Source organism: Sarcophilus harrisii, chromosome 4 (genome assembly GCF_902635505.1).
Source record: "Sarcophilus harrisii chromosome 4, mSarHar1.11, whole genome shotgun sequence".
Classification (NCBI taxonomy): Eukaryota; Metazoa; Chordata; class Mammalia; order Dasyuromorphia; family Dasyuridae; genus Sarcophilus; species Sarcophilus harrisii.
The window spans coordinates 322,728,447-322,756,306 of NC_045429.1; the positions used below are offsets into that span (position 1 = coordinate 322,728,447).

Genomic DNA, 27,860 nt, shown 5'->3' on the forward strand with positions numbered 1-27,860 from the left:
TGGGCAGGATATAAAATAAAACTGCACAAATCAACATTTCCATATATTACTGATACATATATAGTAGGCTCTTCTTAGTTGATTTGTTGACCACAGAGCATGGGAAAAAGGTTAGCTTTAAAAGTATGTAGAAGGTAGATTGGGACTGAGCTGTATGGGGCTTTAAAAGCTAAATAGAGGAGTAAAAGGCAATGAGAACCCACTGGAGTTTGAGAAGAAAGATGACATGGTCAGACTTTTTGTTTAGAAAAAAATCATTTTGGCCTTTGGATAGACAATGGATTGCAGAGGAAAGAGACTTGAGGCAGAGAGTTCAATTAAGGATCTGTTTCAATTTAGGTAAGAGGTCAAAGGGGACTAAACTAGGGTGATGGTTTGTATTTCTAGAGGGGACAGATTAAAGAGAAATTGAGAGACATTCAAGCATTCACTAAGCACTAATGTGCCAGGATCTATACTAAGCACTGGAAATACAGAAAGAGACAAAAGACAGTCCCTGTTAATTTGGGAGTTACCTACATAAAAGTGATAATTGAACCCATGGCAATTAATGAAGCAACCAAGTTAGTGTATTGAGAGAATTAAGGAACCAAAGAGAAATTCTTATGAAATACTCACAGAGAGTATGATTAGGAAAATGAAGTAGCAAAGGTGATCGAAAACAAATGATTAAGAAGGTAGGAAGAGAACCAGAAGAGAGGAATATTATGAAAACAGATAGGAAAGAGCATCCAGGAAGGGGGAGGGTAGTCCATAGTGGAGGGCAATCAACAGTATCAAAGGCTGCAGAGAGGTGAGGAATAATAATGAGTGAGAAAAAAGCCATCATTTTATAATTGAGAAATCATTTGGTAACTTTGGAGAGAACAATTATAGTTGAGTGATGAAGTTAGAGACCAAATTTCAAAGAGTTAAGGAATGAGAGAAGAGGAAGCAAAATAGATAGCAAGGGAGGCAATATATATATATATATAACTATAAATTGAAGGGACCATCTTAGGAGGTTTGGCTTTGCTTTTTGTTCTTTCTCAGGCTAGGTGAGATGTAGTCAATAGAGAGAAACCAGTGATTAGGGAGAGAATGTACTTCTCCCAAGGTCTAACTTGCCTAGGTTCTTCTTAGAGCACTTGGATGATCCTTATTGTTTTGGGGTCATCATACCAATTATACTACTCATTTAATACTTAGTAGTTCCTAACATATATTTTCTGATCCTTACGTGCACATGTTCAGTTTCTTCTGATTCGGTTATATATAAGACCCTTGAAGACAAAGGCCAATGTCTTATATTCTTTGAATTTCTTGGGCATCTAGCAATCTGCTTTGCAAATAGCAGGTTCTCAATAAACATTTCATATGAGAAGGCACTGAAGAGGCTCCTTTTGAGTTAGAGTCACCCATAGCTTATTTACCAATGAAAAATTATACAGAAGTGGCAGGATGAAATATAACCAGAGAGATGTATGAGAGGATGAGTAAGGAATAACAGCCTGAGTAGTCCATTGATGAGCACAGTGTTGTTAGAAAATTAGAGAAAGGATCCCAGTTTACCCAAGTGTTTTCCTATGGAGTATTTACATGAGATATTAGCTAAGAATCTCACCCAGGATGAGGAGGTGTAGATGGGCTATGGTCTGCACTGATGTAGGTAAATACTATGTGACTGAGAGCCCAGGTCTCTTTGAAGTATAAAAAGTACAAAAAGTTAAATACCACAGAGAAATCTAAATGTTGTGTCATCTCATACTTGATTTCCCACTGGACCCATATGACGTATGTTGTATCAAAGTTACAAATGAAAACTAGAGGGATCTGACCTTTGTGACATTCTTGCCCAAACAAGTTTGAGAGTAGAGGTCAATGTAGTAGAAGAGGCAGGTTATAAATGACATCTGGGAGGAAAGTCACTTTTCTTCATTTTTCTCAGTAAGTTCCCAGTTTTTGTCTATTTCTCTTAGAAGTCTTAGGTTCTTCCAGAGCTCACCTCAAAGGCCTCCTCTAGACAAACTTCCTGATTTTCCCCATTCCCAGCTGTTAGTCTATGTACATGTTATGTTCATCTCCACCTTGCTGGGGCAGGGACTATTTTATTTATTTTTAGATTCCTGTGCCTCATTCTGTATAATTTGAGCTTAAACACTGTTATTGAATTGAAAACTAAACTAATTTCATGTTTCTGAGCTTTTTATGTATATAAAGTTTTGAGTCTTTTTTTTTTTTTATTTAATAGCCTTTTATTTACAGGATTTATACATGGGTAACTTTACAGCATTAACAATTGCCAAACCTCTTGTTCCAATTTTTCACCTCTTACCCCCACCCCTCCCTAGATGGCAGGATGACCAGTAGATGTTAAATATATTAAAATATAACTTAGATACACAATAAGTATACATGACCAAAACATTATTTTGCTGTACAAAAAGAATCAGACTCTGAATTATTGTACAATTAGCTTGTGAAGGAAATCAAAAATGTATGTGTGCATAAATATAGGGATTGGGAATTTAATGTAATGGTTTTTAGTCATCTCCCAGAGTTATTTTTCTGGGCATAGCTAGCTCAGTTCATTACTGCTCCATTAGAAATGATTTGGTTGATCTCGTTGCTGAGGATGGCCTGATCCATCAGAACTGGTCATCATCTAGTATTGTTGTTGAAGTATATAATGATCTCCTGGTCCTGCTCATTTCACTCAGCATCAGTTCGTGTAAGTCTCTCCAGGCCTTTCTGAAATCATCCTGTTGGTCATTTCTTACAGAACAGTAATATTCCATAATTTTCATATACCACAATTTATTCAGCCATTCTCCAACTGATGGACATCCATTCAGTTTCAGTTTTTAGCCACTACAAAAAGGGCTGCCACAAACATTCGTGCACATACAGGTCCCTTTCCCTTCTTTATAATCTCTTTGGGATATAATCCCAGTAGTAACACTGCTGGATCAAAGGGTATGCACAGTTTGATAATAAAGTTTTGAGTCTTCAATAGGATTAAGAAATATGTTGTATTGTCTATTGCACTGCAGAAGCAAGCTTTATTTCATGGTTTTTGATACTTAATATACCAAAGTTTTACCAAAAAAAAAAAAAAAAGAAAATGTAATGTAGTGGGAAAGAATTCTGAATTTATAGTTCAGAAGATAGAGGTTCAAATTCTGACTATTGTTATATGTATGACTTAGGACAAATTACTTCACTTTACCTCTGGGCCTTGATTTCCTTTGTAAAAGGGCTAGATGATCTCAAAGATCCTATTCAGCTTTCTGTGCATACATGTTTACATATATATGTGTGTGTAAAACTCTTTTAAGGATTAAAAGTACTTTATAAGCATTCATATTTTGTTTTGATTCTGTCCTAGCTTTCCTTTTCTTTCTATATTCTTGCTCTCATTGACATTCATAGTTCAATTATCATCTCCATGTAGATGACTCCCATTTCTATATCTGTCTAGCCCTAGTTCCCTTCTCAAGCTCCAATTCCTTATCACCAGCTCTCTATTGGTTATTTCCAGTTGTGCTATGGACAGCTCAAAGGACATTTCCAAAACAGAATTTATTAGTGTCTTCTCCATGCCTTTTCCTAGCATTCCTATTTCTGTCAAGGTCACCCACATTTGCATCACTCATGCCTGAACTCCTCATTCCCTTGAACACTCTCCATCATATTCAATCAACTATCAAGTCTTACCATTACCTGTATCATCTCTTGTGTCCATCTTCTCATATGTCCAGGCCTTCATTACTTCTGACAAAGACTTCTTTAGCAGTCTTCTAGTTGATCGCCTGGCTTCTTTTTCCATTCTCTATCTTCTATACATCTGTCTAAAACATGGGTTTGATCATCTCTCCCTTCTTCAGTAAGGGCCTTCTAGGGTAATAGAAAGTCCTCTGCTTAGCATTGAAATCCCACATGAGCTTCCATCTTCTGTCTGTGACCTTTCAGGCTGTACTCCTGCCTGGAATCCACTCTGGTCTTCATTTTGTCCCCTTCCTCTCTTGTAAATATTTGACTCCTTCAAAGTTCTGCTCAAGTCATCTACTTGAAATCTTCCCTGACTTGGAGGATGCTGGGGAGTGCTATTTACTCTTCTCTTTCTCCACACCCACCCCATAATCTTGTTTTTACTTTGTATATGTTTTATATGTACTTGTAGTTTCCCTGATTTAGAATTTAAATTATTTTGTATATATTTTATATCTACTTATTTTTACATTGATATATTTTGATCTACTTATACATGTGGTTTTCCTGATTTAGAATTTAACTATAAAGTCAGGAACTGTTTCATTTTTGTCTCTGCAACCTGGGTGCCTAGCTCAATGCTTGCCACATAATAAACTATTGATTATTTTTGATTGATGAATCATCACAACACTTTGACTTAGATGCTATTATCATCCTCATCTTAGTCATGAGGAAACAGCCTTTGATATTTAACTGATTTTTCCAGTTACACAGCTCTGAGGTGGGATTTGAAATCAAGTATTCCTGACTTTAAGTCCAACATTCTTGCCAATGCCCTGCCACAGAACCAATAAGATAAATAATCTCAGGTGATGATATTTTTATATGTATGTGTCTGATAGAAGGAGCTTAAGCAGAGGTTGTAGTTTGTATAAATTAGTGGTTTTAAAAATAACAGGGAAACTTGTTAATGCCTAAAAAGTTGAGTCCTATATGTCAGAACTAAATTTTTCATATCTTAGGAAAATGTTCTCATTTCTTTGGAACAACATCTGGGAATTTTTGGATATTTCTCAAAACAAGCCATTCTGTGATATGGAGAATTTACCAGGGAGTGTTTATTAAAGCTTAAGCCTTTACTTATTTAAAAATGATTGTTCAAGGCTTTTATTCAAATAACTTGTTTTCCTACAAACCTAACAGTTTGGAATGTGTTGGTTTTGTTGCCAGTTTAAAGTTCTTAGGAAAGAACAACAAGCTTAGAGGGGGAAAAAAATCATAATCACTGCTTTCTGATCACCAGCTCTACTGCTCAGGAAATTAATGAAAAAGTCTCAAATAGACTAGGTCAAAGGTCAAAAATAGACCTCAGGAGGTCACACAATTTACTGAAAGGTCACTGTGAGAAGCATAATCAGAAGACTGTTTCAAGACCTAAAAAAAGTTGTGCTTATTAGAAAAGGGGAAAAATAAGTGGAGCATACATTTATTGTGTGTCAGAGGTGCTGTTGATTATGCATAGAGGATGCAATCACTTCTCAAGAGCCTCCAAACCAGGACAAGGGTTGTTAACCTAGGTTCCATGAACTTGTTTATTAAAAATATTTTGATAACTATTTCAGTATAATTTTTGTGCTGTATATTCATATGTAAAATATGTTTTTTAATACTTCACAACCTTATGCATTTTATTTTATGTACTTAATGCCATTATTTTGAGAAGGCTAGTTTTCTCAGGTTGTCAAAGAGGTCCATGACACAAAAAAGATTAAGAAACTTTGATCTAGTGAATGAGGCTAAATATTTTCACTATTTATTGAAAAAAGCGTTTTGTCTTTCTATCTCTACCACAATGCCTGGCACATAGAACTTAATAATTACTTGTTGATCTGACTGACTGTATGTATGCAATCTGCATAATACCCTAGGTCCTTTGGTCAGAGGGGCAGATCTAAACTAGTCACCTTTATTGTGGGTCTTTTAAGTTACATTTCCCTCCACCTTAGAAATCTCTTTTAGATAACTTTTTGAAAAAGTTTTGACATAGTATGATTACCACTGGCATATGTAGGCTGTTCATTGGTCATTCCTTGTTCTTGCCTTGTCTTTTTTTCTGGTCACACATCAACTTCCTTTTATCTTCTGAATTTGTTTAATACTGTTAATGATCAGTAGGATTCAATTCTCCTGAAGTATGTCCTCTCATTGGTCATTAGACAAAAATCTTATATTAATAGTGCAATAGCCAACTTAATCACCAGCTATCCTGTGAAATGGGTAGTAGTATCTCCATTGCACATGTGATAAAATAGTAAGAAAGATAAGCTAATTTGCTCATATGGTGTTATACTGCCAGGAAGTTTCTTAGGTGGAATTTGATCTCCAAGTCTAGTATTCTATTACTGTTCCTCATTGCCTCTCAGCTCAAATAACTATAATACAAAACAGGGTATGATGAATTCACAGGAAAGGTGGAAAAGTGAAATAAGAGATTGTTTCCTGCTGGGGAGATGAAGAAAGGAAAGTTTCATGGATTTGTTGGTACCTGATGGAACTGAACCTTTCAAGGAGAAGATTAAGATGTCTTTTTTTTTCCCCCAGAGGTCAAAACGTTTGAGAATTTATCTGCTTTAAAAAAAAAAAAAAAATATATATATATATATATATATATATATATATATATATATGTATATCTTAGTTCTATATTGGGAATCATCTTAAATTTTGAATACATTTTGTTGTTTGGTCATATCTGACTTTTTGTGACTCCATTTAGGGTTTTCTTGGCAAAGATACTAGAGTGGTTTGTCATTTCTGTCTCCAGCTTATTTGACAGATGAGGAAAACTGAGGCAAACAAAGGACTTATCAAGTTTACACAGATATTAAGTGTCTCAAGATAGATTTGAACTCATAAAGATGAATTGTTCTGACTTTGGTCCCAGCAGTTTATCCACTGTACCATCCAGGTGTCCTTTCAATACATAGATAAAGCAAATTACACCTGCCTATTGAAATACCAAAGTTTGGCAGGGAGGGAAAGGGGGAAAGGAAGAAAAGAGAGGAAGGGTGGAAAGAGGAGCAGTTTGTTTTGTTTTTTCTTAGCTGTCCTGTGTCCTACTGCCTGTACTCTAAATCAGCATGAAAACTTGGACCTTCCTCATTTCCAACCTCATTCAGGTTTTCTTTCCTTATAAGCATCTGCTCTTGGGGAACTCACTGTATTGAGGCTTAGCTTAATCCAGATAGTTTATCTTACTATAATTAAGAACTTCTGAATTTAAGAGATGACAATCCCATTCTCTCTAGTAGCTGGGATTACAGCAACTATAATAACTATCACACTTGGTTTATTCTATATTACAGGTGGTAAAAACTGGAACTGGGTTGTGTATGTGTGTAGGTATATACACATACTTCAGGTCTAGCCATTGTGGTTATTATAAACAAGATTCCTTGAAGCACAATAATAGGCTTCTAAAACATTATGTCTAAAGTGAATTTTTGTCCAATAAATTATCCAAATAATTTATAATCCCTTAGCTTTTTCTCCCTATAGAGAAGAAAGAATGGCTGTGGTTTAAATCTTCATAATACCCTAGATCCTTTGATACAGAAAGGCACATCTGAACCAGTCATTTTTATTGTGGGTCTTTTAAGTTACATTTTCCTCCACCTCAGAAATCTTTTAGATAAGGTTTTTGAAAAAGGCTGTACAATTTAGTTCATTTTATACTTAATAGATTTTTTTTTTTTAACAAAGAGCCTTATCTAGTTTAATAATCCTTGTGTAGCATTAAATAATATAGGCTCCCAAATATAAAATGTTAAATTAGACTATTCTTTCTCTGATCAGGAACTATGAAAAAAGACTTATGCTCATAATACTTCAGTATTCCATTGGATCAGTGATCTCATCGATGTGGGTATTTCTTCCAACAATGCAGATTGCAGCCCATCCCTACCTGCCCATCCTGTGCAACTCTTGTTCATGTCTTTCTGTAAGTTCACCACAAGGGGTCTATCCAGTGTACTGGGGCTTCCTTGCATTCTCTTGACATGGCATGGTTACCACTGGCATATGTAGGCTGCTCATTGGTCATTCCCTGTTCTTGCCTCTTTTTTCTGGTCATACATCGACTTCCTTTTATGTTATGAATTTGTTAAATTCTTCTCTAATATGTCCACTCATTGGTCATTAAACAAAAATCTCATATCTATAGTGTAACAGTCTAAACCTTTATGATTCTTTGTATTGTGATCCCCTTTCCCCTACTTTGTCACCATTACTTGCCACACAACCATAGAACTGGGAGCCATTTTATCTTTTTCTTTGTTTCATAGATTGCTATGGCCAAAGAATCCATTTCCAAATGACCAGCCTTTGGGTGATGAGCTACTTTGTATCTAGGGAAGACTGTCCTTGAAAAGCAGACTGTTGCCATGACCATACTTTTTTTGGGGGTGGAAGGATAGAAGAACCTGCCAGAGCTTGGGTTTTGTTGACCTAGTCTATTAGAACCCAGGAGGGTCATCCCATGCCTTGGTAGGGCAAGTGGAGGGTAATGTTTGTAAGTATCATTTATTATTTTAATATGCTTTGTTATCTGATAGCTTAGTTTTTTCTTATTTTTATTGATCTTTTATTTTTGCATCATTTTTTCAGATATACTCCTCCCTCATCCACTAGTCCAACAATTTAATTTTGAAAGTTACATTCATTTGTTATCTGTAGAAATTAGTTGTTTACTAATATTTTATTTTCTTCTCTCTTTATTTTTTCCAAATACATGTAAAAATAATTTTCAGCATTCATTTTTGTAAGACTTTGTGTTTCTTATGTTTCTCTCTCCCTCACTTTCCTTCCTCCTCCCCAGGCCATAAGCAAAACTGTGCAGTGAGTTTTCACCAGTCTGAAGGACTGAGGGGAAAGCATAGCCAGGGGAAGTTGCCAACTAGGAGCCAGTGAGAGTTAGGCTTTAATCACAAGATAACAGTTTTGCCTCTACTGTGCCTTCTCCTCAGTGAGTCACTTACATCTTCACATATTCATCTAACTGTTCTGTAGAGTATAAACAAGAATTGTTTTATTTTAGTGTGAAGATTTACCGCTATGAACTATGTCTAGGTTATCTAGTATTGTGTATACAACATACTTTGCTATCTTTGTCCAGCTCAGTGTGTTTGACCTCCCTTCTTAGTTCTACTTTGTTTCACCTCCAGGTTGACACATGGGTGAGCATGCTCATATGCATTCTCTCTCTCTTCTATCTCTTAGAAAAAAGCCCTTTATGGTACCAGGTATCATGTAGTCCAGGCCTTTTTTTAATTTCTTTGTGAAAATCCCTCTCTCCTCTGATCTAATTTTTCCCTCTCTGTATCACATAATGTCTTCCTAGATATCAACTTTGTAACTATTATTTTCTAGGTCTTTTGTTTAACTCATTTTTCCTTTAATTTCTCCCTGTTCATAGTTCTCTGTACCTCATCTTATAGTCTGTGTTATTGTGCGGTTGTTCACTTATATGTCTGCTTTCCCAGGAGTTGAGAGTTGGATTGATGAGGGTCGTTGTTTTAATGATCCATTTACCCATTAAGAACTTACATTTTTCAAGCAAAGTTTTGGTTGATAGACTGAAAACTAGAGTCAAGAAAATCTAGGTTCCAATCCTGTTTTTGACACTTAACTATGTGATCATGGGCAATATAAATAGTATTCGCTACTTTATCAACATAGATAGCACTTCATACATCCCTTCTTTCTTACTCTATGTCAGTGTCATCCACATTTTTCTGTAAATTCTCTATGAGGAAACTAGTCTTTTGTTGTGGAGATCTTCCTCTGTTTCTGATGCTTTGTGGAATCAGTGCCACAACCTCTGTCTTCCATATATCATTGCCTATCACCCATTGCTATGTAATTGACTTACTTTGTTTCCTGGCTCTACACATCCTTGAGGATGACTTTTACTTCCCATTTTCTTGGGCAAGTCTTTGATGATAATCACTTTAAGTTACTTATTGTCCCCCTTTCCTTTGCTCCTTGAATAAATGGCCTGATCATAGAGTAGAAAGAGCAAGAGACTTGGAGTCAAGAAATGGCTCTCATATTTATTAGTTATGTGATCCTGAGCAAATTGCTTCAGATTTGAGGATGTCAGTTTCTTATCCATAAAATAAGAATAATAAATTTTGCACCACTTAGGAATGATGAGGAAAATGATTTGTAAAACTTAAAACACAATTAAAATTTTGAGAATTTTGGTGGTTAAAAGATGGATTTTTATAGTAGCAGAAATTGTGGTGAACATTTAATGACTTTTCAAATACAGTTAATCCCATTTTCCTCTTCCTATTTAATTCTGGGTTCAGTTCACTCTCTATCTATGGAACCTGTCCAGTGTACACGTGTTGAGGGACTAATTCAGTGGACTCGCTATCAAATTATATGTCATAGTTTGGGCAGGAAACATTCTTCATTCACTTGATTTATCAAGGAAACATCTTTTATATAAAAAAGCCCTCTTCTGAGATATACCTAGCTCAGGGCAGACAGCACTTCTGGGGACACACATTTCTTTGCATTAGTTTATAAAAAATTTCCTATGCTTTTCTTGTATTCATCACTTTTCATTGTTTCCTACAGCACAGTAACTAGGGAAAGGCTAAGGCATGTAGGGCATGTCTTTTCCTCTCACACTCTCATCAAGCCATCACATAATGAAGACACCATAGATACTATTGCTGAAACACCATTCTTTTGGCACCTATTTTACTTCTACAATTTTTTGAGGGCCCGAGAGCTGTATATTCAGGAGCATGAATCTCCCCTTCTCTCAGCCTGATCATATCAATGTTTAGACTGTCCTTGATGCTGCTACATACCCCACCCAAACTACTCAATACCCCACCCCTTAATCCTCGATCAAATGAATTTTCCCAGGTATAAAAATTTCTAAATATAGCTTTGGCTCTAGTCTGTAGCCCCAAAAAAATGTCAAGGTACATAAAGTTTGGAATGGGGTGCACAATAATTATATATAATAATAATAAGTTTTTGTTTTTCTTAAATTATTGATATCTTTTGTCTTTACCCCTACTTTCTTCCTCTCCCACAGAGCCATCCCTTATAACAAAGAATAACAAAAGAGAAAAAGAAAAAAAAATTCAGGATAACTAACCAAAATACAAGTCCAACATGATATATACTGGTCCACAGTTCTGATGGATCAGGCCATCCTCAGCAATAAGATCAACCAAATCATTTCTAATGGAGCAGTAATGAACTGAACTAGCTATACCCAGAAAAAGAACTCTGGGAGATGACTAAAAACCATTACATTGAATTCCCAATCCCTATATTTTATGCACACCTGCATTTTTGATTTCCTTCACAAGCTAATTGTACAATAATTCAGAGTCTGATTCTTTTTGTACAGCAAAATAATGTTTTGGTCATGTATACTTATTGTGTATCTAAGTTATATTTTAATATATTTAACATCTACTGGTCATCCTGCCATTTAGGGGAGGGGGTGGGGGGGTAAGAGGTGAAAAATTGGAACAAGAGGTTTGGCAATTGTTAATGCTGTAAAGTTACCCATGTATATATCCTGTAAATAAAAGGCTATTAAATTTAAAAAAAAAATGATATATACTGGTCCACATCTCTAGACTCCAACCTCTGCAAAGAAGGTTCTCATTTCTCTTCTCTGGGACCAAGCTTAATCATTTAAAATTTCACAACATTCAATTTTAGGTTTTTTTGGTTGTTGTTGTTGTTCCCACTTACATGTGTATAGTCATTATTTATATATTTTTCCTGCCTCTGCTTTCTTTATTTTGCATTAGTTTATAAAAGATTTCCTATGTTTCTCTTGTATTCATCATTTTATATTGTTTTGTTACAGCACAGTAACATTCTATTATATTTATGTACCACAGTTTGTTTATCCATCTCTCTGTTGATACTCGTCTATTTTTTTTTTCCCCAGCCCTTGGATACTATTAAAAGTATTACTATTAATTACCATCTCCTCTCCTTTCCCCTTGAAGTAGATATAGGGAAGGAATAACACTGATAACCCTTTGCAACTTTAGAAAATTACCTTTAATGAACACATGTTTATGCAGCTTAATTGGTTTGTTATTTAGAGATCTTAAATTATTTATTAAAAATACAGGCCTTGGCATCTAGGGCTTTTGCTTCTCAGATTTTGTATCAAGCTTAGGGGATGCTTTGCTTTATTTTTATAGGACAGTAAGCATGGTGTAGCTTAGAGGGTAGTTAAAGTCTGTGGACTTCAGTATAAAACCTTTTAGGCAGGTTGGCTGCATAGGCATAGCTCTATAGGAGACATGTGATCCTAGAGGCTTTGCTTAAGTAACTGGATCTTTTAATTGGTTCATGGATCTCATGAGCTAGTAATGCAATCTGCTGGTAATTACTGAAAACTTACTGTGAAATTCATCTAAAATTAATGAACCATCAGCCCTATGGATATTAAGTACAGCATACGTTATATAGTCAGCTCCTGGATATGTGCATATGGATGTATTATAGCAGTTTTTAAAAATCCTTTAAGTTTGATTTGTTGTTGAATTGTTTCCCTTGTAAGGCATTTGGTATATGCTAAAGGAATATAAACTGATCTTCACATTAGCTTAAGTAATCTGCTATTAAAAAAAATAGTATATTCCAAAAATCCCATTTTTAATTGCTTTTTTACTCTTCCGTAAGCACAGATCATTGAGAAATGACTTTGGGGGGAAAATTTCACAGATGAAAGCCAAGCAGATTATAAATAAGAATTCACTGAGGGTCTGCTACATCCTAGGTAGTATGCTATGTGCTGTGGCTATAAAGACAGACAAAAGAGATCTTGCCTTCAAGGAACAGACGAATTGAACATTTAAAACTGCTACTTTTCACAATCATCTAATTTCATTTTAAAAACTAAATGCTCTGTGGTGTTTCTGTAAGCCTTTGAAAAACTATGGGCTCTTCTTTGACCCTGTGCTAAATGGCATTGCATTTGGGTAACCAGGTTAATAAACTTTGCCACTTACATTATCAGTATGGTGACCTGCCCTCAGTAGGAATTTCATTAATTAATATTTTCCTTTTCCTTTTCTGACTGGTATTTTTATTTTCCAAGGCTCATGGGCCACTTCAACCCTTCCCTAGACAACTTAGTGGCTCCCAGGTCCTAAGGATGGGAGGGTGTTACCATGTTGGTGCCAGACTTCATGGGGATACCTGATTGATAATAGCCCTAATGCAACTCAAAGTGTCCATTAGCCTTAGCCTACTAAGTAGCAGGGATATAGCTGATGAATGGTCTCTAATCAACATATGACTTTAAAAAACTTTAGTTAGTACTTGAACTACATTTCACATAAGATTTCAATTTTGATACAGATATCTCTTTAAGAAAAATGATTTATCTAAACAAGATATTTTGCTGTTTTTATTATGAGATGAATTTCTAAATGTTTTATTTTAATACTTTTTATATCACAGTCATCATGGGATATACCCACTTGTGTCATCCCATAACTCCATTGTGCTTTAAACATTGACTGTACTAGACAGTAAAGATAACCTTCTGCTCTTGTATAATCTTTCACCTTTCAGTTGAAAGAAAGTACAGTTAATAAGTTTAACTTGAAAAATATAGCTGAAAATTAAAAAAAATTTTTTTTTCATCTTTTTTTAAAAAAAAATCTTAAAAGACTGTAATTATGGGACAGCTAGGTGGTGCAGTGAAGAGAGCACCAGCCCTGAAGTCAGGAGGACCTGAGTTCAAATTGGTCTCAGACACTTTTTAGCTATGTGACCCTGGGCAAGTCACTTAACCCCAATTGTCATGGAAGGGGGGGCAGATTGTAGTTATTTTTTTCATATGTCCATTAGTCCTTGGAAAAAAAGTAACACAGATTGTCCTTTTATAAATTTGAATGTATTCAGGTATATAAATGAAATGATATCTCTCTTGGGTTTTAAAAAGAATTATTGCAGAAGAATTTGTCAGTGTCAGGGTAATAAGCAAAAATAACCTTTAAAAAGCTAAACCAAGTCCCCAGAATTTTGGTCTCTTCATTCCTTTCCTTAGAAATCTTAAAAGATATGTTCTTTATATGCCATTTATTAGATAAAATTTTTTTATGCTAGAAAGGATATTTTTGATGAGAATAAATTTGGAATGAAAGTGTCACTTTAGAACAGTTGAGTCTGACAATGAAAAAACATTTATTAAGTGTTTACTCTGGGGATATAAATAAGATCAAGGCAGTCCCTATTCATGAGAAACTTATACTTTAATTGTGGGAAACAAAACTGCAAAGAAAATGCAGCCACAGGGTAGGTGAAAAGGCTCTTGAATTGAAAGGTAGTTAAGCTGGCAGAAATAAAGTGTGTGACCAGAATTCTAGGACATAGGGACAGGCAGATGGATCTTGGGATTCAGTGGCAGAGTAGATGGTATGGCCTGGTGGTTTTTTCTAACACATCAGAAGGAATGAGTTGTTGACTGCTATCTTCCATCATGCCCCATGAGGAAAGCAGTTCAGTGGTCTAGATGAAGGGAGAAGGCAATTGGTAGGGATTGCTGGTGGTAGCAGTTCTTTAAGCCATCTAGCTTGTTTGAATAGTCTCTGGAACTGGACTCTGTGAAACTTTTAGGAGTGATTATTATTAAAGACAATACAGTGTTAGAGACAGAGAGTCAGTCTTAGAGTCAGGGAGATCTTGATTCAAATCCTGCCTGTATATACTGGTTGTGTGATCTTAGGCAAGCCACTTAACCCCTCATTAACTTTTGCAACTTGTTACAACTGTCAAGGGAAAAATAAGTACTAATCTGTTTTGGGAAAGGGAGCTTCCTCATAGGACTTTCCTTATACCAATGAAATCTCAGATCTGGTTTAAAAATAGGAACAACTGATATTTACATGTCATTTGAAAGTTTATAAAGTATTTTATATAATTTTCTCACTTGAACTTCAAAAGAGCCTTGTGAGGTAAGTGCTATAGAAAAAGACATACCTGCGGGATTATTCAGCTTTTAAATTCCTGAGGTACAATATGAGCCCCCTGGTCTTTCTGAATCCAAGATCAGGATTTTATCCAATACACAATGCTACTTATAGGGAAGAAATAAATTGGAAAACAGGAATTTTAATTAATAATAACTGTAATAAAAGGTAATAAAATTTCTAGGAAAACAGACAGTGATAGAGTTTTACAATCTAGTCACCCAGAATTTCTGGTAATGTTGAGGTCATAGATTTTATTTGTTCGAATGAACTGGAAAAGTGTTGGTTGGAGAATCAAATTTAGATACAGAAACAAACTTTCTGAAAATGTGGCAAATACCTGTGAAGATTATTCCATATGTGTTGAGCATCATATTGAAGTAATAAAGTGACACTTGAGCAACAGAAAGCTCAAATCTTTGAGTTAAGATGGCAGCCTGAAAGATTGTAAGGGAGCCCGACTCTCCTCCCTCTTTGTCTGAAAGGGTGGCTGGGAGGGCAGTGAGGACCACGAAGAGAGAAACTGCAGTGAGGTCCAGGATTGTACAGAATGACAGCTAGAACCTAAAGTACCACATGGAAAGCAGAAGCTAGCTTTAATCATGGTAAATGCCAGAAACCTGTGGGTGTTTGGATTGCACCACATCCATTCTTGTGGGGTCAGAAGCCTGTGGGTTTTCTGAGCTGAGATGTGCCAGCAGGATTAATTTCTACATTGGTCTCACAAGCCATATGAGGAGTGAGGACAAGGCAGCAGGGGGTAGACAGAAATCATCCTTTAGTAATTGGAGGGATTAATATCTGTTAGAGGGTAGCAGAAGAGAGTCAGCCCATTAGCTAGAGAGACAGAGGAGCAGTCCATGGCTTGGAGCACTCAGAGGAACATAAGTAGATAAGGACAGCTCAACAACCTGAAGCACATGTTGGGAGTCCCTGCAAGATTCCTGGGACAGTGTCATCTTCAGTACCTAAATGTCCAGACCATAGGAGAGGACAGAACCAGTCCTTGGTTGAATCCCAAATTGAAAATAGCCATCAATGTCATACTTAAAATCCAGTGTTTCCAGGTCAAATTACAAACAGAATGCAAAAGTTCAGATACCAAGGAGCAAGCACCCATGATCATGAAATCATTCAACCAGTCAAGATCAGGCCTTCTCTTCTGAACAAGCTTTTGTCATCAATAGCTGTGCCAGCAGCAGCTCCTTCCATATCAGTGTATAGGCAGTCAGGCAAAAAAGTCAAATGAAAAGTGGTAGGTACAACAGTCACTCCACAGTTCTGAATCTTGTGGTTATGTAAGTGTTTTCATCTTTAAAAAAAAAAAAAAAAAAAAAAAGAATATAGAATCAAAGAGAGGTTATTATTTCACTTGTCTGTCTTTTTTTTTTTTTTTTTTTTTTTTTTAGGGTTAGCATTTTGTGACAATAATGGGGGCAGAAGTACCAAATTATTATGAGAACTCGATCCCTTGGCTTAAAAGAAAAAATAAATTCACCTAAAAAACTAGGGCTGGTTTTCTTATGTGTAAGTCTTTTTAAACAGTTGTTTCTATTGAACATTTTTTTCCCCATTAAGGAATACTGAATGTAGTATAAAGAAGTGTCCTAAGGAATTCTAGAAACAAAAGGACTTTGTAATTGTAGTATTAATATTTGCTTGTTTATTTAAAAGGATCTGTGGAAACTATAATAAATAGAATTTTTATAAATCTTCTCTCCAAGTGACTATTTTGCAACTTCTTTAAATAAGAGAAAATCTTGGAATACAGTACATCTAAAAGCAAAAAAAAAAAACAAAAAACTTAGAACACAAAATAATGCCACATAGCAAAACTTAACATAATTCTTATAGGGGAAAAAATGGAACTTTACTAAAATAGAAGATTTTCAAACATTCCTGATGAAAAGAGGAAAGTTAGGTAAAGTCTTTGAAATGTAAATATAGGAGACGAGAAATCTAGAAAATAAACTAGATGATTTGGAAGTTGCTAAATAATATTTAAATGGTGACATGCCAGACAGTGAAGAGTCCCACTTTCTTCAAGCATCCCAGAATGATCAAAGAGAGACAAACTCTCTATTGAGTGTGTTTATTGTTTTTTATTTTGAGGAAAGGAGGAAAAAGAGAGTGAAATAAAGTAATACAGTAGGGAAAGAAATTAAAAAGGATGAGAGAAACTTGATGTTTGCCAAAAATGGGATGTGATAGAACATACAATCATGGAGGAAAGGTTTGGAGAAGCAAGAATCTCACATTCATTTTCTTAACCAGATAAAGGAGGGTTGAAAACTATCATCTATGTAATTTGGTGTAAGAAGAAAAGTATGGTGGAATAGAGGATAGAGGACTGACTAGACTTGGAGTTAGGGAAATCTAATGTCAAATATTTACTAGGTGGGCAAGCCATTTAATCTCTTTGCCTTTATTTACTCATTTGTAAAATGAAGGGGTTGGACTAAATATACTTTAAAGTTCCTTCTATTTCTAAACCTATGATCCTCCTAAATACATTAAGTTCAACTAACATGTGAGGAGAGAGGAGTTTAGAAGGAAAGCAGATTCAGGGAGAGGATCATCACAAGCAAAACACCACGTTTGGAGAGAGTGAAGCACAAATTGGGGGATCAAAAATGGAGGAAGGACTAAATGAAGCAACTAAGTTTCTTTGTACATCTTTTCCCCAGTAGAATCTAAGTTTCCTGAGGGTAGGACAGGAACAGTTACATTTTAGGGGTCCCGTGGTAACCTGATATGAGCAGATATACCTGATATTTTGTGCATACAATATTGGCTTGACATTCTCCTTTTGATCCTAAGAGCAACTATAGTTTTTAGATGATCTCCTAGCTAGGTGTTGTTTTTTGTTTTTGTTTTTTTGGCAACCCAACCATATGTAACTATGCTTCTTTCTCTTATCACAGGTAGTTCTTATACTAACATCTACATTGATTTAATTTTAGGCTTTTGTGGGTTAAAGTTAAAGTAATGTTGTGATTTGCTCCCCATACTCTTTTGACATAGGTGCGCTTGTTTTTGTCATCCAAATAAATATGCACTTAGATCCTTAGTCCCATAGGAAGGCACTAGATAATCTCTTAGAGAATCTTAGCTAGATGCTAAGATTAGCTAAGTGGGGCTAGGCTCAATTTTTCCAGGCACAAAGGCATATGCAGTACCAATGGGAGCTTGTTTTTTGTAGTTATGCTTTTCAGAAGTTGATGTAGAACTTCATACAAACCTTTGTTTTTTTGAGATCCACTTTTAACATTTTTCTGCAGAAATGTTTATACTATGTATCATGATCTAAGCCATAATAATGATAATATCAAATACTTGTAAAATGGGAAGGCAACAGGTGCAATTAACATTCATAATTATTGGCACAAATGTTTCACTGTCGTGAACTATACTAGCAAAGCATTTTACCAGCCTCCAATCAAATACTGATCCCATCTTGCCTTTTAAAATATATTTTATTGATCATCACAGTTTTCCTTAAAATCTTTTCCCCTCCTGGAGAATTTTTCCACCTAAAAATATTTTTTTAAAAGAAAAGAAAAAATTAATAAAACTGGCCAGTGTATTTTTAAAAAATCTGAAAACATGTATAAGGTATAAATGTGGACCTCCTATCTTTGGAAAGAAATGACATGACAATTTCTTCTCCTGTCTTTTGGAACTGCTAGTTTTTTTGTAATTTTGCAGCTTTTGTCTTTTTTTTTTTTTTTTTTTTTTTTTTTTTTTTTTTTTTTTTTTTTGGTGATTCTTGTCATTGTGTATAGTGTTTTCTTCACTCTACTTCTGAACTTCTACATCAGTTCAGTTCTGTAATATTCTTCTCTAAAATATAATATTCTCTGGGAGCAGGTTTCTTGGAGGGCTTCTGGGAGCAGCCTTTGTTTCAGTTCTGAGTAATAATGACCTCAAATGCAGCCAGGAATTAAAGTCCAAATCCTTTATTGTTTCCTTTTAAGTCTTGTCTCCTTCCTGGGGCTCAGTTAGCTTTAAGGCCTATTTCCCTCCTTGGTTCTAAGAGCTCCTGCCTCTAATCCTTTGCCTCTGCCATCTTCAGCCTCCAGCCAGCACAAAGATGGAAGATGGAATGAATCTGTCTCCACCTCCGAATGTGGGCTTGTGCTCTCTGACTTGTGAATCTCCTGGACAGAATCCTGGCTTCTGAATCTCCCAGAGTCATTCCTGGTTGAGGCTCCTAGCTTATATATGCTCTCTTAAAGGTGTGAATCTTGTGAAAAGGTAGTAAGTGCTAAATACATCTAGAGAACTGTTAAGCACCCTGCTAAACAACCATTGTCTATCAATTCCACTGATTTAGCACCTTGTAAGAATTTTAACACAGTTCGGATTAATCTTTCCATGCTTCATCATTTCTTTCAAGACAATAATCCATTACATTTGTGTACTATAGTTGGTTTAGGCATGTTCTATCAGTGATATCATATTTTAAAATGTTATGTTGTGTTTACTGAAGTCTTCTGTTTCTTATATTGTCATAGTTATCCCCAGTGTCCCTTACTCACCCCTCTCAGAGAATCATCCCATGTAACAAACAGTATTTTTAAAGAGGGGGAAAATGATCACATCTGATCAATGCTTTGCAAAAGTCTAAAATCCTGTGTGATGTGTTGAACCTGTGGACTCTCATCTTCAGGATGGGGTGGTTTGTGGTTTGTGTCATACTTGATCTGTGTAATTTTGTTAGTCAGTTTTCATTTTTTGATGGGTGCTTGTTTTGTCTATTTACATTATTGAAGTTACTGTATATATTGTTTTCTTTGCCCTGCATACTTCAGTCAAATTAAAATCAGTTCATGTAGCTCTTTCCATGCTTCTCTATGGTCATCACACATATATATATTTCTTGTAAACAACATATTGTAAGATTCTGGCTTTTAATCAACTGTACTATCTGTTTCTGCTTTATGGGAGAGTTTATTCCATTTAAATTCACAGGTAAGATTACTAACTGTACTTCCCACCATCCTATTTTTCTTCTTTTATACCTTTTTCTCTCTTTACAACCTTTCCCTCTTTATCAGTATTTTGCTTCTGACCCCTACCTCCCTCAATTTGCCCTCCTTTTTATCAACTTCCCCTTTTTATTCCTTACCCCTTCTACTTCTGCCCTCCCTTCCATTAGCCTCCCCCTTTCTTTTCCCTTTTCCCTATCTACTTCCCATAGGATGAGACAAATTTATATACCAAGCTAAATACATACATATATTTCTTATAGCACAGTAATATTCTTGTGATTTTTTGCTACCCATTCTCCAATTCGTGAACATCTACTTTGTTTTAAATTTTTTTTTTTTTTTGCTAGGATATAAAAGTCCTGTTATAAATATTTTGGTGTGTTTAGGGAGAGCCCATCTTTCTTAACAAAAGCCATTACCAAAAGAGAATACCAATGACTCTTGGGGTAGAGATCAATTACATGTTTATTTTATACAAAGCACACTTAAAAAAAAAAAACAACCAAAAAACTATAGATCTGACAAAAAACAATATGAGGAGCAAAAGGGAAGTAATAAAAATTTCAGGAGTGTAAAGATGAACTCATTGATTTGATAATAATCTGCAAACCTCTAAAGAATGCCATAACATTTATACTGCTTTTTATTGATTATCACAGTCTTTACCTTAGGTCCCCATTCATGGCTTGTTCTTATGTTGCGAAAGTATAAAATAGACCTAAGTATAATGAGAATGCTGTACAGATGATATTCATTTGGATAATTGTTCTTTATTTAAATTATAGCTTCCTAGGGAACCCTATTGAAGCAGCACAATAAATAAATAATTATAAGACAGATAATATCTGCCATTATTGGCTTGAACATTTCACAGTTTTGATTGAATTACTGGAGAAACATTTTATCAGTCTCTTCTCAGATATGACTGATCCAGTCTTTCTTAAAGGAAGACTTCATGTATTTGTTATCAAAAGATAAGTATATCAGTGACCCCTCTAGATATATAGAAATTACTTAGTTATGTACTTTATACAAACCATGCACAGATTGTGTAACTTAAAGAAAAAAATAAACATTGGAAAGAAAGATATCACTGCATCATAGAACAAATCATAGAAACAATTAATGACCATGAGACATACCAAATTTTTGAGAGGCAGCCAAAGTAGTCCTCAGGGGAAAATATATATCTCTAAAGCTTTATTTAATAAAAGAGCAGATTAATGAATAGATCATGAAAATAAAAAGCAGAAGCAAAAAACTATTGCAGAAAAGTGATAAATTGTTAAAAACTGAAGCATTAAAATAGAAATCCTTAAAATCAAAGGAAATTAACAAAATTGAAAGCAAAAATAAAAATTGACTTAATAAATAAAACTAGCAGTTGTTTTCAAAAAACAAAAAACCCAGAAAGTAAAATAGGTAAACCATTAGCTAATCTTCATAGGGCTTTCTCTGCACATCTCAACCCACTCTGATATCTGTGTTCCTTGGGTGCTTCTTATGTATAAAAACTCAAGCATTAAAATAGAAATCCTTAAAATCAAAGGAAATTAACAAAATTGAAAACAAAAATAAAAATTGACCTAATAAATAAACGTAAGCAGTTGGTTTAAAAAAAAAAAAAAAAAAAACCCAGAAAGTAAAATAGGTAAACCATTAGCTAATCTTTACAGGGCTTTCTCTGCACATCTCAACCCACTCTGATATCTGTATTCCTTGGGTGCTTCTTATGTAGACCATTCATTTAGCATTTAATCTTTTTATTTGTTAATGATTAGGTTGAATAAGATGTTACAGAATATCTCAGAATATTTCTTGTATTGATATTTAGGTTTGTTTATAATTTTGGATGTGTATGTTTTATGTCCATAACAATATTGTAAGTCCTAGAAGATAGGTGCTTTGTCTTAAATTTGTCATAGGATTTGACATTGTAAGGGGCCTTAGGGACCTTCTAATCCAACCCTTTCATTTACAGGTGAAGAAATAGTCACAAACAGATGAAGTCATTTGCCTAAGGTCACACAAGTAAGTAAAAGAATGAGAATTCAAATCCAAGTCCTATGATTCTAGCTACATTTTTCTTACCATTTAACACTGAAGATACTTCCTCTTGTCTCACCTATGGTACTGGTGAGCACATTTTGGTAACTAAGATACTAATCAGGTGTTTAAGTATAGCTATGGTACCATAATTTCTGTATTCATTCACTTGTCAAATTTTAAACTCATTTACAGTCTAAGACTTTGTCTTAGTTCTCTTTAGGACATGGATCCATATGTTATTTATACTTGCTGAAGTATTTTGGCTTAATTAACATGTTAAAAAATAATTAGACCTGTTTTTTACCTGAGATCTTTGCATACTTAGAAATTTTCTTGCTGATTCTTGTTTTATGACAAGATTTTTATATGCATTTAGAAATGAAAGACAAATGATTATAAATATCACTTTGAAAAGTTCACTTGAGGCAACAACCTTCCTGAATCTGGATAGTTTCTTTAGATAGAAAACCACTGGTGGAACTACGTCATTTCAAGATTCTTCTTGACCCCATTTTGTCCTGTTGGATTTCTGTATTATTAGTAGTGATGATGTCTAATTTGTAGTATACTAAACCCTGAAAAATGGAATGATTAATATAAACAAGTCATAGAAAAAAGAGAAAAAAAACACAACTCGGCTGTCATGGCAGTGATGAAGATAATGAAATTGATAATGGTGTTTGACTTGATTGATAAGAAAATGCTTAATGATTTAATTTTCACTGAACAAATCACTTAGTTAAATTCATGAAGTCTAGAAACAGTGAATACTTGTCACAGTAAAAGTGTAATTACTATTTTAAAGCAAGCTTTTGGAGTGGTTTGTATCTGTAAATGTCAGTGTCTTTTTATGAGAAATTTTGCCTTTTGATTTTTGTTTCTCCTAATGTTCTCTTCACAGAGCTTGAAGCTGTGTGAGGGCGGTCAGCACAGACGGCAATGACAAGTCTGAATAGTAGCCATGCAGAGAAAACTAATGATATGCCAAAACCATCATCAACCCCCAAAGTACAGGTCCAAAGGTCACTTTCACGAGATACCATCACCATTCACTTCTCAGCATCTGGGAAGGAGGAGAAAGAGGAGGAGGAGGAGTTCAGAGAATCTCCTGATGAAGAATTTGATGACCAAAGTATTGTAACTGCTCTTGAAGCCAAGGAAGATTTGTTCTTTGAACGTGGGCACCATGACTTTGCTGGCCCTGCTACCTCACCTGTCATGGCAGTTGTACAGTCTATGTCTTCCCCATCTCCCATTTTGTCTGTCACTGAGAATGTTGTAAAATCATTGGAATCCTCTGTGTCCCCAGCATCTTCTCCATCAGGTCCAATAGTGAGCTCACCCAGTGTATCATCTCTTTCAGAGCAGAAAACCAGTTCCTCCTCTCCATTGTCCTCTCCTTCCAAGTCTCCCATTTTGTCATCCAGTGCCTCTTCCTCCACCCTTTCTAGTGCAAAACCCTTCATGAGCCTTGTCAAGTCCCTCTCAACAGAGGTGGAGCCAAAAGAATCCCCACAGCCCCCCAGGCACCGGCACTTGATGAAAACTCTAGTCAAGTCTCTGTCCACTGATACTTCCAAGCAGGAGCTGGACACTCTATCCCATAAGCCACCTGACTCCAAACTGAATTTACATCTCTTCAAGCAGTTTACTCAGCCTCGAAATACAGGGGGAGATTCTAAGACGGCTCCTTCTTCCCCACTGACTTCTCCCTCGGATACTAGATCCTTTTTTAAAGTGCCCGAAATGGAAGCTAAAATTGAAGATACTAAACGGCGCCTTTCTGAAGTCATCTATGAGCCTTTTCAGCTCCTTAGCAAAATTATTGGGGAGGAAAGTAGTAGCCACAGGCCCAAAGCCTTATCTTCAAGTGCTTCAGAGCTCTCCAATCTTTCCAGTTTGAATGGCCACTTGGAAAGCAATAACAACTATAGCATCAAAGAAGAGGAATGCGACTGGGAGGGTGATTGTGATGAAAGTGATTCTAATGTCAGTAAGAGTGAATATCCTAAACCCTCTGAAGAATTAGTAAGAGAAGTGGAATTGCAGGGTTCTCAAGTCAGCAGTGTCAAGGATGCAAGTGCAAAGACTGCCTCCTCAGTACTTGAAAAATGTTCTTTGTCTGCCTTAGTGAGCAAAGAAGATGAAGAATTTTGTGAGTTATATACTGAGGACTTTGACCTGGATGCAGAAGAAGAAAGTAAAATTGAGAAGCCCTTGGACATTTCTCTCACGCCAGGGATACTTGAGGAAAATAATACTGTACTTGACAGTGAACATGAAATGAATTTATATGTACAGCAGCCTAAGCTACCAATGAAGACATTATACTTCCTTACTTTGTTAGTCTATGCGTACCTTATACTCCCTCTCCCCAATTATGTGAGTGGACTCTGCTTGGGATTTGGCCTTGGATTTATGATTGCGGTCTGTGTGATTTGGTTTTTTATACCATCAAGTGCTCATAAATATCACAGGCTACATACAAGCCTAAAACACTGGAATACAGAATCTCTGGATATCAAAGAACCGGAAATTCTGAAGGTGAGAATTCTTAACTGATCTTTTACTTAAGAAGCAAGTGATTGTGATTCCAGCATCCTTGAGATAGGTGAGCATCATTTAAAGTGGTAGTGTTCCAATGAGTTCTGGAGATAAGAAGACAAGTCTGTTAACTCTAACAAGTTCCAAGGCTTTTGTAAACTGCACTCTATCTTAAAATGTCAGCTTTTGCGCTATATGATTATTTCTTTAGTTATTATTACCTAAATAAGAATGCAAAAAGAGAACCAGTATTTATAGAACTTTGTGGAGAAGTGAAACAATATTGTCCCTCTAACTTAAGGGCTTTAAAAGACACTCTGGTGAGTATCTTACTTATCCTCATCCTTGAGGCAGACAAGTGACACAGACAAGTTGACCCAAATTTTTTTTTAGGTGGACACAGTATAGTCCTGAGAATCTGAATGGCCTGACTCATAGTTATACATTGTCACTGACATCATGTGGGAATCTTTGTAGCTTTGAAACTTGAAGGTTTAAGGAAGTTTTATTAGTGATGTTGTCCAACTCAGTAGCGTAAGTCTTTCTAGAAGGTCCAACAGTCTATAGGCAGGTCTTCCATGTAAACTTCCTAGATGCACAAAAGTCATGGCATACACAATTTTGCCCTCAAGAAATACTAATATGTTTGGAATATTACTCTTATAAGCCATAAATTTGTGCTGGTGTGAAGCAAGTCATAAGGATTATAGGTCATGAGCTGGAAGAGACTCTAGAGGTTATCCAGTTCAATTTCCTCATTTACAGATAAGGAAAAGGAGATGATAGGGAGTTAATGATTTGCTCCATGTCACTCAGAGCCAGTATTTGAACTTGGAACCTGTGAATGCATCTCTTGCTTTTTTTTATTATCCTGTGCTGCCTAATTCAGTCAGAAAAAATTCATGTGCACAAGCACTGATGGGAATACAAAGGTTAGCTAAGATCCAATCAACAAGAATTTACTAAGTACTTTCTTTGTATCAAATATTATGACAAGTTCCAGAATTACAAAAATGAAAAAAGAACAGTTCCTGCCCTCAAGAAGCTTTATGTTTTCTCAGAGGAGATAACATATAGTTAATAATAATACAAAAAAATATATGTATACATATACAGCAGCTAAAGAGAGGTTGTGCTCAAGTTGACTATAGAAAGAAACCAGAGATTCTTATGGTAAGGTGAAAGGGAGAGCATCCTAAGGCAGTGAAAAGAATCAGAAGTGGGAGATGGAGTGTTACATGTGAGGAAAAGCAAAGCAGCCATTTTGGCTGAACTCTATAATACATCAAGGGGCTTAACACATACTACAGCTGGAATGATAATAAGGGACAGATTATAAAGGACTTGAGATGCCAAATAGTGGAGTTATATTTAATCCTAGAGACAGAGTCTACTAAATTAGGGGAGTATCATTGACTGACCTTTGCTTTAGAAAAATTACTTTGATAAAAGGGATGGATTCAGAGAAATCTAGGAGGAATTGTATGAACTTATATAGAATAAAGTGAGCAGATCCAGGAGAACAATTTATACAGTGAATACAACATTATAAAGGAGAACTGTGAAAGATTGGTTTAAACTCCAAAAATCTGAATCAGCTTTCCAGCTCTTGGTAGAGAGCTGATATCCTGAACTGTAGAATAAGACTAAGACTTATGGATAAGGTGTGGATTTCTTTTTGCATGACTGCTTATTTGTTACAAGACAAAACTTTTGGTGGTGGGTGGGACCTGGGAGAGAGTAGAGATTAGTGATGAAGATAAAGAAAAGAAAGTCAGTGAGTAAAAACTAAAACAGGAGAGCAGAAGGGGACACAGTCAAACAAAGCTATGATACAACTAAAATTTAAAAAAAAATTTTTTTTAAATCTAAACTGTATCTAATGAAGATTTCTGGTCTCATATACATTCTTAGTCACATATTACTAGGTGGTATCTTTCCGTTCTTTTTTGTATAGGAAAATGTTCATGTTCCACGATTGTCAAGTCCATAATAATGACAAGGAAAATTTTAATGAGAAAAAAAAGAAAATCATTTTGGCACAGTATGGAAGATAGATTGGAGGGAGGAGAGGCTTAAAGGAAGGGAGGCTAATTACGGGATTCTTACAAGAATTCAGATGTGAGTTTAGGGTGCTGACTGGAATGGAGAAAGGATGGATTTGAGAGACATTGTGGAAGTAGAATCACCAAGTTTAACTGTGGATTGAATATGAAGGAGGAAAGAAGGTGGAGAATGAAAGGTCACTCTATGGCTACAAACCTGAATTCATAATGGGAAGGATGGTGATACCCTTGATAGAAAGAGAATTTGGAAATAAGGATGGGTTTGAAGGTAAAGAGAATGAATTCTGTTGAGACATGTTGGGTTTGATGCTGATGGGACATCCAGTGGGCTTATTATGTTGTTGAATTGGCACTCTGGAGAGTAGCACTAGGTGATAGTTCTTTGGATTGTAGATTTAGAGCTGGCAGGGTTTTCAAAGGCCATTAAGTTCAACTTACTCATATAGATGAACAAACTGAGGCCCAGAGTGGTTAACTGGCTTGCCCAGGACCACATGGCTAATAAGTGTCTGGGACAAAATTCAAACTCAGGTCTTCGTTTTCCATTACACCATGTTGTCCCTCTAGGATCTGGGAGTCATAGGCCCCCCCCCCAAAAAAAAAAGATGATTATATCTGTGTGATCTAATGAAGTCACTGAGAGAGAAGGGGTCATGGACAGAGCATGGGGGATACTCAAAGGTGGGGGTGGATGGATGAGATAGATGATCATCCAGTAGAAGAGATTGAGAAGAGTCCTCTAACCTCATATAGCTTATGCTGGGAAATATGATACACAAATAGCTGTGATACAAAGCAAGTGCTTGAGAGATGCCAAAAATGTGTTAGGAGAGATCTAATGAGGGAAAAGGTCATTACTGACTGGGAGGGGATCAGGAAAGCCTATGTATCAGATCTTCTGGAAGGACTCCTGCCCCTGCAATTGATTGTATAGCAGGATCACTAGTGAAACTTCTTTGAACCCTCATCAATCACAATAATATGAAAAGTTTTCAGTTCCAGTGACTAATTCACCATGATCATGAACAAGTTATTTTTCACACTCTGAGTAATTCTGTTTTTACCTAGATAAAAACCTGCCTCAGTCACAGGGTGAGAATGAATATTTTAATGCTGTTAGTTTTTGGTGAACAATTTTTCATTTTTCAACTTTATGCCACAGATCAATATTCTTTTCATTTTCTTCTTTTGATGAAGATAACAGGAGTCCCACAGGGCTTTGTGACCCTGGGAATGTCATTTAATTTTTTCACTGCTTCAGGTACTATCTAAGACTTGAAGCTGAAAAGAAGGAGCTAACCTGCATTGGTTAAGGGAATTTCCTTTTTCCTAATAAAGATACAGATCCTATATCTAATAGAATTGCCAAATACATCAAGCCTCTGTAAATGGGAATGAAAAGCATTTACAATTTAAAGACCTAGGAGAAGTCATCAGAACCACATGGGAACAGAATGTGGTACTTAATGTATTTTAAA

At 35.7% G+C, this 27,860-nt stretch overlaps 1 protein-coding gene across 5 annotated transcripts in view; it reads left to right on the forward strand.

The window, feature by feature from the left end:
• The window catches only part of TEX2 (testis expressed 2), a 140,654-nt gene that overhangs the window by 25,000 nt on the left and 87,794 nt on the right, over positions 1-27,860 (forward strand). For 3 of the 5 annotated variants that reach the window (XM_031965875.1, XM_031965878.1, XM_031965873.1), the window contains exons 2-3: positions 21,705-21,754; positions 22,674-24,316. In XM_031965875.1, the coding sequence (XP_031821735.1) occupies positions 22,712-24,316 (1,605 nt within the window). In that variant the 5' untranslated portion in view covers positions 21,705-21,754; positions 22,674-22,711. The remainder of the gene's footprint in view (positions 1-21,704; positions 21,755-22,673; positions 24,317-27,860) is intronic. The other 2 variants (XM_031965876.1, XM_031965877.1) reach the window with 1 other exon arrangement.